Source organism: Vulpes vulpes, chromosome 8, assembly GCF_048418805.1.
Source record: "Vulpes vulpes isolate BD-2025 chromosome 8, VulVul3, whole genome shotgun sequence".
Classification (NCBI taxonomy): Eukaryota; Metazoa; Chordata; class Mammalia; order Carnivora; family Canidae; genus Vulpes; species Vulpes vulpes.
The window spans coordinates 54,450,526-54,469,150 of NC_132787.1; the positions used below are offsets into that span (position 1 = coordinate 54,450,526).

The window sequence follows — 18,625 nt, forward strand, 5'->3', positions numbered from 1 at the left end:
AACTGGAGGGTGTTATGCTGAGTGAAGTAAGTCAGTCGGAGAAGGACAAACAGTGTATGTTCTCATTCATTTGGGGAATATAAATAATAGTGAAAGGGAATATAAGGGAAGGGAGAAGAAATGTGTGGGAAATATCAGGAAGGGAGTCAGAACATAAAGACTCCTAACTCTGGGAAACGAACTAGGGGTGGTGGAAGGGGAGGAGGGTGGGGTGTGGGGGTGAATGGGTGACGGGCAGTCAGGGGGACACTTGACGGGATGAGCACTGGGTGTTATTCTGTATGTTGGTAAATTGAACACCAATAAAAATTAATTTATTAAAAAAATAAATAAATAAAATAATAAAATAAAATAAAATAAAATAAAATAAAATAAAATAAAATAAAGAAAGCTCTTTAGCGGTATCTCATACAGTTGGAAATATGCAGACCCTACGATCCAGCAGTTCCACTCTTAGATACATACTCCACAGAAATGTGTGCATGAATTCACCAGGATACATGAAACAGCAATATTCCCCAAATTGCAAACAATTCAGCTTTCCATCAACAGTGACTACAGCAATGGAGATGATGCATCAGAGTTATTTATATGCATGATGTGGACAAATATTACAAACAAAGAAAAACAAAACACAAACATAAAGATCAGAATCAGACGAAATTAAACGTTACTTTTAGGGATACATGCATTTGGTAAACTGAATCTAGGAAATAATTACGGGAACCGTGAGGATGAGCTGTCACCCTACTTCTAGGGTGTAATCAGGAGTGGATGAGGAAGGGGCAGGGTATGGTTCATGTAGCTTCTAGAGTGCCTGGCTGTTGGGGTTTGCTGTACACATCTGTTAAACCATTCCTAAAAGTGTATGCTCATTTCTGTGTGTGTTACATTTCACAATGAAAAAAAAAATGCTTTAATAGCCCAGAAGTTTGTTTGTACTTTCTGAGATGAGACAGATATGCTTTGTAATCATTAATCTTTAGGTTGACACATTAGCTGGAGTCATAAAGGTATCGGTAAGGGATAGTGCCAGTAGACTGACTATGGCTACTATCTTTTTAACTTATGTCTTGAAATTTTATAGCACGGAGTATTTTGTCCCTTCCTAGAATAGCCATCATTCATTCATTATGTCCCTTTTGAAAAAGAATTATTAAAAAATTATAGATGAAGAGCTTCTAACTTGTTGATATTAAGATGAAAGTAAGCACAACACAGAGCAATGTTTCTCTGCAAAAGTTACCTTCTGTATCAGTCTGGGTTCAGTCAGGAGAAAGAGTCCACATCATAGTTGAAGAGGGAAATGTTAGATAGAGAGTTATTAATTTGAACAGGGAATTAGAGGAATAAGAGATTTGCTGATAAACTGTTCAGAGAATTCTAAAGAATATTGGAAATGTGGATAGAATACTTAATACAGCAGGTATGCAATGGTATTTCAAAAGTAGTGGTACTATTTGATAAGTGTTTCTGTTTAATTTCTAAATATCTTCTAACATATTTGTGTTGATAAATGAGTTTTAAAATTCTTCATACACATAGGGCTGCTGGTTGGTTACAATTTTTTTTCTAATTTGATGTTGCTATGGTCAGTGATACCTGTCTATATAATACTGACCCTTTGAAGCACTGAGATTTTAACATGGCTTCATCCATGTGCAATTTTTGTGATGTTCCAGATATTCTTAAAATAAATTCATCAGCGCTCACTGTCACAGTCCATGTTCTGTGTATAACATGGTGTGAAAATGGGATTCTTTCTGGCTTGGAGTTTCAGCACAGACTTCTGTTGATGTCAGCCATCCAGGGGCCATGAGGAGCACCCCTGAGGGTCAAACAAAGACGGAGTTATTGCAGATCTTTGCTGCAGGGAAACTGCACACAAAGGGGAGATGTGGGTTTGTAGAAGTGGGTGTAAGGCAGTTTTTATTATAGGATTGCCTTTGTGTTAGGCGATGCTGAGATGGGTTCAAAGATGAGCATCTTAGTGAATTTTATCCAGGTCGCAGGCATGATCAGATACAGTTATGATTTTTATCTAGCAGGTGAGAATAGAGCAGCGTTAAAGCTATAATTGTTAAAGAGGCAGCAGCCACTGAAGTTGTCAGGAGTGGATGTATTTGGTATATTTGTAGTAAGTAATTTTTTAAAAGGTTATGGTGTGTGTGTGTGTGTGTGTGTGTGTGTGTGCTATTATAAATGTGATATTCTCTTCAATTGCATCCCCCAGTTGGTTTTTGTTTATAGCGGAGGTTTCTCTGTGAATTAATTTTACATCATTCAATTCACTGGATTCCTAATGGTTAAGTGTTTCAGTAAGTTTTCTCGGGTTGTCTTATTAACCTCAGATGTAGATAGCTTCTCTTCCTCCTTTCCAATTCTTATATGTAAAGCCCTATAATAACCACAGGAACACAGATTCTGGTATAACAGGATTGGTGATTGGTGTTCATCCTCTGCCAGGTTCATGTTCTTAAACCTTTTCAAGGAGTACAGAGAAAGTAGTCATGGAGGAGAAAAAGGTAGAGAGAAATAGAGACAATCCATGACAGAGAAACTGGAACTGGGTCCCTATAGCCTGTATTTTGGCTGACTCAAAGTTTCTGTGATAGGCATACGAAGCAGGGGACAATTTGCAGTGAGGTTCTTGAAAATCTCAGTCAGGTTTCAGAAGCTAAAATCAACCCCAAATATATTTGTACTGAGGCAGACAAGTGTCACCGGGTAGTGCCAAATAGCAGCCAAGATTCGGACAGAGATGGATTATCCAGCTAGCCTCCAGAACTCCTAACCAGGTAGCCAACAGCAGGCTCACCCCATCCACATAATTAAGTTTGCAATTATGCAATCCCACATTTTATACAATTGCATTTAAAATATATTGCCTTGTGGTTTAGGCTATTGCACATTAACAATGTTTTTAAGAATAAAATAATCTGGGCAGCCCTGGTAGCTCAGAGGTTTAGCGCTGCCTTCAGCCCATGGTGTAATCCTGGAGACCTGGGATCGAGTCCCACGTCAGGCTCCCTGCATGGAGCCTGCTTCTCCCTCTGCTTGTGTCTCTGCCCCCCTCTCTCTCTCTGTGTCTTTCATGAATAAACAAAAATCTTTTTAAAAAAATAGCCTGGAAACTATTAAAAAATAATAAAATAATCCCCACAACCCCATTTATGAAAACAAGTAACTGGGAAAGGAAACAGGGAGGAAGAGTGGGAGGGGAATGAGATGAGAGGGAAATACGGGAGTCTTTATATCATCATTAAACATTTGAAACAAATATGATAACAAGTAACATTTTATATTAGATATTTATACATTTCTGTTATTATAGATATGTTTTATTGAAGTACAATTTATGAAAGTAAAATGCAGAAATCCTAAGCATAAATTACACAAATCTGTACATATGTATATATTCCTGCAATCACCGCCCAGGTTAAGATATTTTCAGACTCTAGAAATATTTTTCTTGCCCTCCTCTCAGTCAAGACCCTTCTCCCAGAAGAATATCCACCATTATGGTCCCTATTTACCACTGGTTTATTTTTCTTGAATATATACAATGGAATCATATATTCAGAATGTATTCTTTTGTGTCTGGCTTAATTTGCTCAACATTATGTTAACGACAATTCTTCATGTGGTTGCATGTTTCCTTTTTCATTTCTGTGTAATATTCCAATGAAAGGAGGTACCATAATCAGTAAGCTATAGGTCAAAAGAAAATATTTTCTGTTTCACACACATTCACACACCTACTCCTCCTCACCTACTTACATACTTCGCATATGCCCTCTCTCCCTTCCGGGCTTTACAAGCACTTGAGTCTCATTTCATTTTCAAAATACTGGCAGGCAGATGCAGCAATTGAGCCAACTACACGCACAGCTGGCCTGGAGCAGTGTTTGCTGGGAAAGTGTGCAGAAGCAGAGGCAGTAAACAAAGTCAGTTTCCCCGCTGCCCATCCCATTCTGGACTGTGTACAGGTATTAAGGTTGATTGTTGTAGCCATCATGTTCTGAAAGAGGAGCTCGGCCTCCTGTCCTTGCGCTGTGAGGGAAGCACCAGTCCCTCTCATGGCATGACTGTGGCCCGGTGTCCAAGCCCACCATTCCAGCTGTGTGATGTAGCAGCCCCTGGCCTCCGGCCTGCTCTATCTCCTTGGATTTCATGGTTGAGAGAGGCCTGGATCTTTCTGCCACAAACAAGGACCAGGTTTCTAGGTTCGCAACTGCAAAGGTAGGATGTGGTGAGCGAGCTAGTGGCCCATAGCTCAGATCCACAAAAGCAGGTTTCCAGCAAGTCTTTAGCTCCTAAATAGTCTGAGGAGGCAAGGTCAGCTCTGAGACGCCAGCCTGCAGAGGACCAGACTTGGGCAAATTGCTCCTTAGCTCCCAAATTCATTTTCCTTTTATATCATTACAAAAGTTAACATGAAGACTTAATTGTGTCTTATATGAAATGATAATGCTCTCAGGATAACCAATATGTTCTATCAGTTGTGTTAAAATATATTTGTGCAGATCTTGAATAAAGCTCCTACATCTATTTAATTGAAGCATATCCTAAGATTTCCAGTCATTTAAACAAATATTTCTACTATTTAGAGTTACATATGTGTGATTCAGAAGTTTCTGCAAAGCTAACAGAATATGGAAATAAACTCAATGCTAAAGTTGATACAGGACTGCCATATATATCACCAATGTCAAATATTTGTGCTCAAATGTCTCCCTGATTGACTTCTACAAGTAAATACATAGAAGAACTTGGTGACATATTTATAGGCAAAATACTATTTTAGAATTATATATATATTAAATCCTATATAAAATTTACTTTGAGGGATGATATTGCAAGCTAACAGTTTAGGTAACAGTAGCATCAGCATTATTAGTCATACCTCACTTTTCAATCCTGGCTTTAGCAAACACACTCCATCTCCACTGGAAGGCACTCTATCCTGAGCAAGTGTCTATTTGTCACCAACTAGTAAACAGGAAAGTGACTCTGTCTTCTGATGCTTTCTGTTTGATGAAGTTATTTTCCTCAAAAGTATTTCTTTGTAATCTGTCTGGAGAAAGAAAAAGATTCCTAGTGCTGGGCTTTGTGGGATTCAGAATGAAAAGAAAATTATTTATCTCTCAGCAAATTCTGACATCATCAGGTATATAATCACAAGACCAGGGACACAGGAATGGAAAATAAAAACTGCAATGCCACAGAGCTTGACATGTAATCTTTATTTTGTGATAAAAATGTTTTCATATGAATTTCATCTTAACTACTTTGAATGAAACTTTGAAAAGTAAAAACATTGTGCATTTTCCTTACTGTGTCATAGTTAGGAACATGCAGTCATTTTTCTTGGTTACTGGGTTTCTCATACAAACAGATATAATATCACTTTTAAGAGAAATGTACACAAGGAAGGAGCGCCATAGTACCAAACAGTTACAAGTGGGAGCATCAGGTCTTTTAACTGTGTCCTCTCAAATGATCATTATACATTCAATGTGTTGGTTAAAACCACAATCTCCAAACTGCCTGCCAACAAAACATTATACCTTTGGTTCTTTTCTATGCAAGAATTGTGCACCAGCAAATATAATAACAAGATAGCATAATGGGCTTGAGCATCACGGTTGATTGCTTACATCAAAGTCTTTCACTCTCGCTTTCCCTTACACTTTTCCTTCCCTCACCATCATGTAAGTCAGAAAATGATGCTTAACACAAAACAGAAGAAACAAACAGAAAAATCTATCCCCAAAGGCAGACAGAAGAGGAGTCAAAGGAAGAATTTATAAAAATAAAAATAAACCAAAAATGATAGGGGAAGGAAGGTGATCTATACATGGCATAAAAGATATATCCTATAAAAACTTAGTCTCTAATTCAGAAGCCAAACGAGAGAGTGGTTCTCCAACTCACCGTCTCTTTTATTAGGTGCTATACAACTCAAGGTTCTCAAAATCTAAGGGATTGATAAATGCTTGAAAGGCAGTGTCTTCTTCCTCATCACTGAAGCCTGTTGTTTGTAATGGCAGCTTTCACATCCCCTTCCCCTAAGCCCTAAGAATCCCAAGAAGGAGAAACAAGCAAGTTAGGCCTACACTGTGGCTGGGGAGGGAGGAGGCTAGAGAGGATCCAAGCTGTTGGGTCAGAGGCTGATACTTTCAGGTAATGGGGATGAGATGGAATAACAGAGAGGGGCATATGTGGTGGGGTTTCCAGTGGTCCATGCAGAGAAGTTCTCCCCATCTGAATTAACAATGGGTCCAAGGATAGAGAGTCGGTATTCAGAAGATAAAATGGTACACACTATGAAAGGACTGGTTGAGTTGCCACATGACAAATAAAATACAGAATGAACAAACAGTATGTTCATATTGAGGCAGAACTAATTATTTTCGTTGGCTTGATGAACTTGGGCAGGACTGAAAAAAAATCTGTAGATTGTCATGTTAACAGACATCTAGGGGTTATACAGGAGGCCACAGACAGAGAAATCAGGTTAAGTGGGATGCTCTGATGAGCACTCCTAGCCAAGGCAGGAATAAAGACCATCATTCAAACCAAAACAGAATAGGAAATTTCCCTGTCAATATCTACAAAATGCCCCAGCAGAACTAATTTCCCAGGTGTCATGACATCTAGCACCAGGTAGAGATGACAGTATGATCACAGGACCAACTATTAGCTGACTCAGGGAGAAGAGGAAGAATACTTTTCCTCCTATTTCTAGTGTTGACTAGAATGCTTCTGCCCTTGATAGGGGGTCATGGAAGGTGCCAAGACCACAAATGCAGGAAGCAGACTCAAGTACAATATAATCACAATCTCAACATGAGCATGATAAAGACAGTTAAGTCTTTCATTGTCCATCATCATCTAGAAAGTGAATCTAGGAAAGGAAAATGTCCCGATAAGCTTCTACATTCATTGCCTAAAAGGGAATGTCATGACTGCCATAAAGGAAAAAAATGGTAGCAAGAAACAGCAAAGGCTGCCTCATGGTTTCAACTTTCTAATATGGCTGGCGTGGACTCTAGAAAACCAGGCCAGCTTGCTTGAACATAGAAAACCCATGTGTTCGGCAAGAACCTACTTAGTTGCACAAATAACTCCAAGCACACTGTGGAGAGGGAAGCCTGGTGAGCAGGCGAACAGTCAGAAAGGAGACTGCAACCGCACCACAAAAGGAACACAGCTGTCATGGGACCCCTCCAGCTGAGCAGAATTCAGTTCTCAGTGGCGAGGGAGCATCATTTGAGACATAGTCTTCTATGGAGATACCTGGAAGGAAAGGCTCAACAGCTAAGGTTAGCTTCCCCTGCTGGATGAGTGAGTGAAGCAGGCTGGGGGTTCTGAGATCTGGGAACAAATATGTTTCACACAAGCTGACAGTGGAATGGTAGGCAGGAAGGGTCTTGTTAGTGGTAACCACTTCTCCCATGAGTTAACATGTCTCTTGGGTCTTTCTGACACTCCAAATCTTAGTTTTGTTTTGTTTAGGGGGGCACAGTACCTGCACTGCCAACAACAAAACTTCACACTGACTAGGTCCACAAATAGAAAAAACAAACAATTCTCATCCCTCTTCCTGGTAAAGTTTATGGAAAGCCCTGCATGCAGGCAAGAGAATTAAGGTGCAGTCTTTTCAAAGGGTCTTCTGTCCCCAGGATGGGTTCAAAGAAAACTATCTTGCTCCCCTTCCTCTTCTAGGAATGCTATTACATAAGAGACTGCAATAGATCCATTTTCTAAAGAAACATACTTGAAAGGTGTATGCTGAGAACTACAACCAAAGCAAACCCTGTGAGACTCCTGGGGACACTGGGAAAGGAGGGTGAAGTTGCTTTCCAGAAAAGGAATGATTAAAAGCACAAAGGTCTTGTCCTGTAACATGCCGGTGGGTGGGGCTGCACAACCACAGAGAGGTGCAAAATGTAAAGCACCAAACGAAGTCAAAAGAATTTCCAAGGAAGGTAAGATGAGACAGGTCAACTTAGGCAGAATTCCAGGGTCCAAGCCCAAAAGGACTGTACTGTAGAGTCTTCTCAAGGAATGGCAGACACCCCCAGGGCTTAAAATGCAGCCCAAGATGCAAGAATGTCTGGGCTACAATAGGCATCCATTCTTTTCTCCAAAAGAAAAGAGTAAACATGGTCCCAGGTCTTATATTTGTTTTGCATTTCCACAAACTTGGCTTGATGGGTAAAAGATTAAAAGAGCCATGTTCCCCCACCCCAATCCTGCAGATAGCCAGTGAAGCTGACAAAATTGCTTCCCTTGCATTATCTAAAAGATAAAAGCATCTTCTTTCTCCTGCCTCCAGAAGCTAGTTCCAGAGATTTCTTCATTTCTCTCCCGGATGACCTTCATTTGTTCCTCAGCAGCATTTATAATAGGCAGCTCTGTCCCTACACTGGAGGCGGGCTCTTTCATGCATAAACCTGCATGTTGCTGCGTGGTGGCTCAGACATGTGTGTTCCAGGTCCCCGCTGACCTCCTCCAGCACCCCCAGGGGTAGGGCTGGTGGTCACATCTGACCAGTCAGAAGCAGAGTGGGGTGATGAACTTGACCACTGGTCAGGAGACTCTGGGGATGGTGTCAGGTAGGGATGCTCACCCTGGAGGTGACCACTGTGACTAGGTGTTCGCTCAGCAGCATTTGAGGAAGCATAACTATGCTGTGAAGGTGGTGTGGGATACTTGCCCACAGATGCCGGAAAAGGATGATAGGCTGGGAGAATGGTCTGAGCAACCTGCCCATCCTGCTGCGGCACCATGGCAGTGGGGAAAGCCATACTGGGCAAACGAGCCATTTCTGGAATCTGATACATGGTGGGCATAGGGCCTGCAACAGGTGGAGGGCAGTTAGACTGAGGCTGGGGAGTCCCTGCTGGTTGGGCAATACTGCCTTTGGGGATTAGCTGGAAAGTCACAATGGGGGGCAAAGGTTCCCGAGGGGTAGTTATGTGCTTCCCTTCAGGCGGCCTGCTCTGGGGAGGTATGCCAGGATGCGTGCTCTCAGCTGGAGCCAGAACCATACCAAACATCTCATTGTACTGGGTCTCATTCATCTCCATGCGGTTCATCCAATCTGCCGAAACAGTGACAGGATGGAGCCTACCCAAGCTCCCTGCACTGCTGTTGCCTGGGGGAGCAATGTGGTGGTGGGACAGCAGCTGGCTAACTGAGGGAAGCACAGTGCTGGCACCATGAGCCAACGGCTGCATTTCATGCAGGTTAGAGAAGGACAGTGCATGCTGAGCATGGGCTGGGGCAGGGGGGCCAGCGGTGGCCAACATAGGGTTGGGTGAGGCCTGTAAGATTCCAGGGGATGTGATCATTGGAGAGGATGTGGTGTCAGAAACATATGTGTGAGGAGACTCTAAGGAATCAACGGGGGATAAGGTCACTGAGCTCTCAGACAGCTGACCCTTGTCACTCAGAGATTTCTTCCTCCTACTACCCTTGGCATCCTTGGCCTCCTTGGCAAGGTTAGGGAGGCTGGTAGGCATGGTACTCTTGGTATTGGGCCGTCTAGGCTTCTTGCCCATGGGGGTATGCTTTAGGCTGAGGAAAGATCTGTTGGGCCCACAGATGACAGGTGAGAGTGCAGAAGTCAGCACAGTGCCTGGAGGGCTTGGCGTCACATTGTACTCATCCAGGAGGCGCACGATGTCATGGTGCATGCGGTCCCGAGCCACATCCCGGGGAAGACGATCCATATGGTCTGTGATGTCCCGATTGGCAAAATGGTCTAACAGGATCTTGGCTGCTTCATAGCTTCCCTCCCGGGCAGCAAGAAACAGAGGTGTCTCTTCCTACAGAAAAGGCCAATTAAAATTAGCAACACTCTTGAGAATATGCCAGGGTTCTCAAACTTTTTGTTATTAATAATCTCGTAAACATTTTTTTCTCCCTGTTAGAAATTTTAATACCACGTCTATCTGCTTATGCACTGAATGGATATATGTAGCTATATATATAGAAAGAGTAAGATTATTCTTCCTTCCAAGAATCAATTTTGCCCAATGTCTCCTTAGTTGGTAATGTATGAAATAAAGTATGCCCCTGAGACAAAGATTTGCTTAAAAGGGCACTGAGCTTGTCAAAATGAGTTCCAAAGTTAGAAATAAAAAAGGTAGGAGGGGAAGAACCTAAAGCAGGAAAATAAGAGAAAGCAAAAGGAAACAAAACATGATCAAGAAAGAATTAAAGTAAGGGAAAAGAGAAATTAAACAAGAGAAGGTAAGATGAGCAAGAGAGGGCAAACATGACCTAAGACTCAGAGAAAGAAGAGCAAATAGCAAAACGCTATGGTGTCCCAGGACAGAAAACAAAAGCCACAGCAAAGAAAATGAAAATGAACAAGAGAAAAGGAACTGAGTGTAAACAGAACAGAGAACCAGGAGAAAGGCCAGGGTGAAAAAGGCAAAAGGTAGAGAAGGCAACACTGACGTTATTTATAGAATGACCTGGTTCAGACTGAATACTGTGGAAGCAGAGGACGCACTCTTCACACTTCCCTGGGTAAGCCCAATGCCCTCCCCTCCAGCTCTCCAGGGCCAGTTTCCATCCAACCTGCCTCCCTCTTTGTGTATACTCCTCACAAGAGGAGCTACAGGACAAAAGCGAAGGCTTTATAATCTGAGGCACTACTCCGTCTGACCTCCAACTCAGAGCCCAGATTTTACCTTGTTGTCTTGCATGTCTCGGTTGGCCCCATTTTTCAACAGCAAAAGGGTTGCCTCCACGTTATTGACAGCAGCTGCCCAGTGAAGAGCAGATTTCCCTGCAGGGAAAAATATGTTTACAAGCAGACAGAGTAGAGGAACATGTCCTACTCCCAGTATAAGGAAGCATCATGACCTAAACAAGGAAACTTTGAACTTCCCAGAGAGCAGCAAGCCAGTTGTCTGTGGGGCCTGTGGAAAAAAAGCTGAAGTGTTGTCTTTTTATTCAGTTCTAAAAATACTTTTAAAAAGGCTGCCTAGCCTTCAGAAGACATATAGGTCAAAGGGTCATTTGTCTATGGTACCCACGTCCTCCACAAGCCAGAACCAGCACACTGAGGACAATAACCTATTGATCACACACCGGAATGTCTATTTAAGATATTGCTCAAGGGATGTCTGGGTGGCTCAGTGGTTGAACATCTGCCTTCAGCTCAGGGTGTGGTCTTGGGATCCTGGGATTGAGTCCTGCATCAGGCTCCCTGCATGGGGCCTGCTTCTCCTCCCTCAACCTATGTCTCTGCCTCTCTCTGTGTCTCTCATGAATAAATAAAGAAAATCTATTTAAAAAAAAGATATTGCTCATAAGCCCCTAGGGAAGTCAGTTCACAAGTCCTCATATCGAGAGTGGTATGCCTGGGAACCTACAGAGGCAAGCCTTTTATAGACTGGCTTTGAGATCCAAGAACCTTTACTAAAAATCCCTTCCCACCTTTGTCTAGGAACTTCCCAATGGCTTAGTTCTCTGAACTTACAATGTTGAAAGGAAAAACAGATGAATGAAAGAATCTGCAGTGGATTCAAATCTGGGACAGCTCTTTAAAGATTGTGTAATGATTTTCCCCTTAGAAGCAAGGCATGCTTTGCAGGCAAGAATCCGACTCCCTGCCTCTCAGCCATACCATGGTCATCCACTGCATTCACATCTGCTTGGCAGTTGATTAGTTCTGCCACCATTCCCTCCACAGCTAGGCGGGCAGCCAGGATCAGTGGTGTAGTGCCGTCGTTCATCCTGGCATCCAAATCAGTTACTCGGTTGCGGATCAGAATCTAGAAGATCAGAAAGTACAGAAAAGAGAGTTGCCTCGATAGAAGAAAATAATGAAGCTAAGCAAACAAACAAGAGCATCAGAGCTAATGCTACACTGTAAGTTCCTGGAGGGCAGGGAATGCTTGCTATCTTTGTGTCCAAGATTCTATCATCCTCAATCAATAAACATTGAATAAATGGATGAATGAATGAATGAATGAATGAACAAATGGGTGCTCAAGAGACAATGGTTCATGTCTTCTACTTCCTAAAGAAAGGAGGGATGTGGGAAAATATGGTGTATAGTTTTAAGATGAATCAGAATGCTTCCAGTTTTCTCACAAGGGTAAAATAAAAGGGCATCAAAGAATACACTGTGAACATATGTCAAGAAAACCACCAAGGAGCAACATGTGGCCAGAAAAATCTACAAAGGGAGAGCTGATAGTAGTCAAAAGCTATATATCAGGTACCACTTCCATCTGATCCATTCACTTGGGAGGCATTTTGGCACATCAAAAAGGACTGTGGCTAAGAATCAGAGGACTGGTGTGATCTGGCTGGCTCTATTGCTATCTGGCTGTTAGGTCAGTTGGCCACCATTCTTTTCCTGCTTTCCCATCCAGCAAGCATGACTCCATCACCTGCCCTATTCTCTCAAAGAATTTTTGAATGAAATGTAATTGGATCTTCAGTGCCTTAGCAAAGAGAAAACATTAGAGATCCATGGAGAATCAGCCCTACTCCTGTTCTTTACCTGGAAGACCCCCTGGGCATCAGCTGCCACTGCAGCATGGAGAGGGCAACGGCCCATGTTGTCCTGTGCATTGGCGTCTGCACCTGCATCCAAGAGACGCTTGGCAGCATCAGCCCTGGAGTAGCGGGCTGCAAGGTGCAGGGCCATCTCACCAGTCCGGTCTGTCTGGGCCTGCAGGCTGGCACCCTGGTAGACCAAGTCTGTGATGATGTTGGCAGAAGAGTCTTCTCCGTCTTCATCTTCATCACTCATATCTGAGCTGCCTCCTCGGAGAGAAGCCAGCATCAATGGGGTACACCCATCTAAAAGAAAGGAATTTTTCAAAAAGTATTCAAGGAGAAGAAGGATATTAATGTTCAATTAACCAAACTATTGGAATAGTTCCATTTGAATAGTTATTCTTATGGGGAAAAAAATCCCCCAGCTTCTTGTGGTAATTGGCAATTAGTTTTACATCTGCCACCTACTCTTCCTCTGGTAAGAGTCCTTTCTGTGAAGAGTAATGGTAAAGTAAGGCTTTTTAAGCTGGGCTCTCCTCTAAGTTAAATGAGTCTTTCTGTTTAAGTTCCTAAGTACTATGCTATTTTAAATGGGGCCATATTTTAAAATGTCCAGTATTGGGATCCCTGGGTGGTGCAGCGGTTTAGTGCCTGCCTTTGGCCCAGGGCGTGATCCTGGAGACCCGGGATCGAATCCCACGTCGGGCTCCCGGTGCATGGAGCCTGCTTCTCCCTCTGCCTGTGTCTCTGCCTCTCTCTCTCTCTGTGTGACTATCATAAATAAATACAAAAAAAAAATTAATAAAATGTCCAGTATTAATAGAATGATATGCACTAAGGTATCAACCAAATTAACCTTCTTTCCCTCTGCTTTGGGATATTATTTCTACTATATTATCCTACTAAAATCTTTTCCATAAAATCAGCATACCTATTCCCAAGCATGCTGTACATGAGGCAATACAAAATCCTTCCCTTCTCATATAGGTTTTTTAATTTCTGCAAGCCTGTATTCCCTAAGTATTCATTTCCTCGGTGATTTATTCTGTGCAATTGGCAAAGAGCGTATCACTGAGTGGGGCAAGAACAGGCGCAACACAGAACCAAAGGCAGGCATGGCAGGTGGAAAGGAGGAGGCTTGAGGGTGCTGACCTGGGCCACGGACATTCACATCCAGCACGTCCACCTCCTGCTCTGCCTGTGGAGGAGTGAGTGCCAGCGATGGTGTCCTGCGGATATCTGCAGCCTCAAGGTGCTGCTGTGTCCATGGACGTCGATCAATGGCATCATCTTCTTCTGAGAGCAAAGCTTCATCTTCAGCCTGACAGGGGAAAACAATGCTGCCTGTTGACTTGGACCACCATTAGGAGCTGCAGACAAGAAGCCAGTCCAGAGTCTTCTATCCATTTCTCTCTTTTTCTACTCTACCCTTTAGGGTGCATCATCCACACCAGCTTCCTGTTGCTCCCAGGAGGTGGTTCCTGTCACCCTCTTCTGTGCTATCAGTACAACTCTCCCAACTTGCCCATCCCAAATTACAGGCTTCAGCCTTAATATACCATCCATTTTGCCTACCAAATATACAAGCTGTAGATTCCCAAAGCACCATTTCCTTCCTTCTGGACTTTTGCCTGGGTTGGACCCTCTATCTGCCATGTCCTGTCCTGATTCTTTGTCTAACTCCTACCATTCCTTCCAATAGAATTAGACTTTAATTTCTCTTGTGGGTCTCAAAAAGCACCCTCTGCTTACCTTTACTTAACTATGTGTTAAGTGCTTACAAGGCACTACATGGCAACTTCTACTGCTATAGGTTCATGAGAACAAAACATACCTTGTTCAACATCACCTACCTGTACTTAACACACAGTGCCCAGCGCATAGCTAGGACCCAGGGAAATAACTATTGGGCAATAATTACTATTATAGTTTTAAAAGCAGCTCCCCTTTATTGAATATTTACTATGTGGTAGAAAATGGGTAGGATGCTTCATATGTATTGCCGTATTTCATCTTCACAACAACTCCCTATTTTAGAGATAAGGATAAGTAGGTACAAAGAGGTTAAGTCATTTTCCAGCTACCAAGTAACAGAGTTTTGGATTTAAATCCAGTTCTGATTGCAACTAAAGCAATGTTCTTAACCATCATGCCGTACCGCATGCCTGTATTCCTCAAGCATGCATATCTTCAAGTTGCTTTAGACTATCCATGGATATATGCATATCCCAGCCATGTAGAGCTATGGAAGGATTGTCTCCTTTTTCACATCAGCTTCAGCCCGATCTACCTCTTACTTCTATATGGTTTTAGTTTCCTGGGCTCAAGATTCAGAATCTCTAAACTCAATGGTCACTGGATTTCTTCTGTGTAACTGCACCTTCCTTTCCAGAAGGAGGAGTATCCAGACAGGATAAGGGAGAGATCTAGCAATAAAGGAAATAGCTACTTACACACATCAATCCTTATTCAGCTACCATCAGCATGATTCTTAAGGAAGTAAGTTCACTTGTTTTATTATTTTTAAAGAGTTCTTAATGAAATGCATATGCAGTAAACCCAAGGCCACTGATGACCTAACGATTCCTGGCTTTCAAGACAACTGGGGGTAGTAGCCATTGCCTGGCGGCATACAAAGATTATCACCCTTTTCTCCCATTCAGGATTCTAGATACCAAAGGACAGAAATCTGAAATGTGACCAGATAGTGGCTGACAATGATGGTTCTACCATGGCCAGCTTACCTTGGCTTTCTTTGGCTGGGGCCCTTCATCATCAACCCAATGTTCACTTGTTCCAGAACCAATTAGGTTAGCCTCTGAGACTTGCACTGAGAGATTTCTGATAGGACAAGATTAACAAGGGGAAAAACAAGAACACAGGTTATTATAAACTAATATCATGTTTTCAATCCTTTTTGCCATGGCTATCCTTAAAGACTTTCAGGGGCCTTGGCCCAGAAAGGATGGGCAGTATTTTATGTCCCGTTGCCTGAGTAGACATCCTTTTCTTTCCCATGGATCAAGAGCTTACAACAAAAGTGTGCCTCAACACAGAAGCCAAGCACCATCGCTTGAGTATGTACAGAATAGTTATTTCATAGTCACTCAGCAGGAATTCAGAATCACAGTCAAGTATGGTAATGTGGTGTGGCCAGAGATTGAAATTTAAAATTCTAATTCAACAAGATCTCCTTTCTGATTTATCCCTGCTTATTACTACTGTGAATAGTAGTTTGCTGGCAAACCATCTTACTTCAGCCCCACGGCATCTTGTCCCACTGGTTCACGACGCTTGTGATTGCTGGAGTCTCGGCGAAGGGTGAAACCTTCAGGCAGCCAGAGGGAACCATGCTTACGTTTTCTTTTGGCCATGATAACTCCCAGCAGGATAATAAATAGGATAATGACGACAGCGACAGCAAGTAGATAAAGAAGCTGAGTGGGTTTTGGAATCAGAGATTCACCTGTAAGTGCAGAGGGAGAGGGAAAGTGCTGAGTAAACCTCTCAACATGAGCATAAAATTCATTTAAAGGGCATGGACTGACTGACCACACCAGTCCTGAAAAACAGAGTTGCACACTGAAAGGCATGCCCTTTCCTCACTGCCCTCAAGTAACACCTCCCCTTCTCCAAACCTTCTCCTTAACACCACTGCTACTCACTGACAACAGATACAAGAGGGTAGGACAAGGTCCCTTGGATGGCGTGAGAAGCCAGAAGAGCTGCTGCTGCATCTGTGTTCTTGAAACATTGGTCTGAATCTTGAACACACTGGCGGTTGTCAATTTCCAGAAATACCTTAGAGCTGTGGGATGCCAAGGGGAAAGAGGAAAAGGGGAAACGGTGAATAAAACAGAAGAGTGTCAGTCAACCAAGTCAAGTTGGAAAGGATGACGTAAGCCTTCCTTCCTCACCTTCTACACTAGGCTCTCCACCTCTGTGATGGTGCTTCCAAAAGAGCTCAGAAACTAAGACCCTGTCCCTTTAGATCCTAATCACTAATTCTCATTCCCTCTTGGACTATGTTTCACATTCCTGGCACCTTCTGACTAAAGCAATGCAAGACCAAGTGAGGAAAGTGGGTAAAGCTGGTCCTTATTCTCCTTTCTCTCTGCATCTGGATCCTAGCTAGGTACAGAGTCATAAGTCATGGGACACACCAACCAATAGTGGGGTGCAGTGACAGAACAATTCAAGATCATTACAGAGACTTCTATAATAAATGCAGGGCCTTGTACAGAAGACAAGATTAATATAAAAGAGGAGTCAGTAAGTACTAAAGGGATTTGAGGCAACCCTGGCAAAGGGTACAGATTCTGGCATTTGAGGAGGCCTCCCTGGCATTCTGCCTTCTGCTTGCTCCAACGTACTTCTTAGGATACCAAGACCAAGTCAAACCTTCACCCTTAAACACAGTAACCGGCATAATGAATTTGTTGTACTTGGTGGGCTGTTCTACTTGTCTGAGCTCTGCATTTTTAGGCTGAGCTAGTCATTTAGGTTGTTATGACTTCTGTGTATCAAAGTACTTGGCTTTACAAGCTTTGAGAAGTTAAGAAGCTTTAAGAAGTCCAAAAACCAAAAACCTACCCAGCCACCTCTTGTTCTTGATCACCGGGAAGGGACCTGCGAGTCATCCTCTGCTTCTTTGTGGCAGCTAACTTCTCACCATAATAGGGGTAGACCATGAGTGCCCCCTGGGAGTCCCGTTTAATGTGCAGGTTGGTATGGAGCAGGGTGCCCAGTGCCCGCAAGAAGCTGCGGGCATCCTGGAGCAGTTGCTCTGGGGGCATGAGCACCACTATAACCAGGGTCCCCTCTGCCAGGTTCTCTGGCCGGTCAGCAGCACAGTCCAGCCCATCCCAGCCACACTCCTCACTGTTGCATCCCTGGTCACAGTGGTTGTCTTTAAAGTGGTCTGCACAGTATTTGTCATACCTAGACAAGGAGAAGCAGAAGAGGGAGAGAACAAGGAAACAGTTCAGAATAGACTACAGGCTATTTGGTTTTCTACTTGGAACTGCTGTGGCTTTCCTTACCTATCTTCTGTGGCCCAGATGAGATCCCTTTGTCCAATCTCTTATCCCCAATTGTGCAGAGTCCATATAATCTACGCCACTCCCTTTCAGTGAGCGTTCCTCAAAGGAGAAACTGCACTGTGCCCAGTATGCTGCAGGGGTTACAGCCCCCCAGGCAGCTGGTAATCTTAAGTCAGCTTTGTAAATAAAGCTGCATACCTGAAACAAAAATCAACCAGGGGACACACTTCCTCTCTTTTTTTATCCACTGTCCCTGGTGAGTTGACAATGAGCTTTTAGAAGTAAAACGTGCTTCCAGGAACTGAATCATCAGGGCTCTACAGAGGACCATGTGGAGATACCCATTCCCTTCACAAACAGGACTGAATCCTAGCTCTGGAAGGTAGGTAGGGAGAGGTGTGTCCTATACAGGACACCAGATCTAAATTATACAGCCTCCTTCAAATACTGAGAAAAGGAAATCAAGTCCCCAAACCTAAAAGATGCACAAACTATTTCATCTCCACTCTCCTCCTCACTCCTACCCATTGATAGTTTTGCTATTGGTATGACTTGCCACACTGGCTCAATGAAGAGCTTGGGAGTCAGCAATAGCTGTATGGACTCTGACGAGTTCTCTAACCTCCTAGCTCTCAATTCCCTCACCCGTAAAAGACCACTAACAGTATCTATGTCTCATAAAGTTGTTGAGAACTCACTGAGGTTAAATTAAATGGGATGTCTGCTAGAAAAGTTGCTATGTAAAGTTACTATGTAAACCATAAAGCACCTTGTAATTGCCAGTGACGACCAGGGGGGTTAAGTGGCCTGATCTGGCTTATGCTTTCTGATAAATCTAGATGGGGAAACCCTGTTTAAGAGAAAAGAATGGGGTGAACACAGAGAGGTACAGACCTTTCCATTCATCCTGCAGGCAGGTTATGTGAGAAGCTGCCTGGGAATGGGTAACACGACTTCCAAAAGTTATTTTCCCTAGGAGGTCATGAGAGGCAGCAGGTGAGAAGGCAGAGAGAGGCAGAGAGAGGGTGGCTGCGCGTGAGCATTCC

The 18,625-nt window shown here is 43.1% G+C and overlaps 1 protein-coding gene across 1 annotated transcript in view; it reads right to left on the reverse strand.

Moving 5' to 3' along the window:
• Positions 1-5,231: 5,231 nt before the first annotated feature.
• The window catches only part of NOTCH2 (notch receptor 2), a 164,122-nt gene continuing 150,728 nt past the window's right edge, over positions 5,232-18,625 (reverse strand). The window contains exons 26-34 of the mRNA XM_025988791.2: positions 17,131-17,478; positions 16,203-16,345; positions 15,793-16,003; positions 15,282-15,378; positions 13,690-13,858; positions 12,539-12,840; positions 11,654-11,801; positions 10,713-10,810; positions 5,232-9,839 (exon numbers count right to left, since the gene is read on the reverse strand). Of these exons, the coding sequence (XP_025844576.1) occupies positions 8,451-9,839; positions 10,713-10,810; positions 11,654-11,801; positions 12,539-12,840; positions 13,690-13,858; positions 15,282-15,378; positions 15,793-16,003; positions 16,203-16,345; positions 17,131-17,478 (2,905 nt within the window). The 3' untranslated portion in view covers positions 5,232-8,450. The remainder of the gene's footprint in view (positions 9,840-10,712; positions 10,811-11,653; positions 11,802-12,538; positions 12,841-13,689; positions 13,859-15,281; positions 15,379-15,792; positions 16,004-16,202; positions 16,346-17,130; positions 17,479-18,625) is intronic.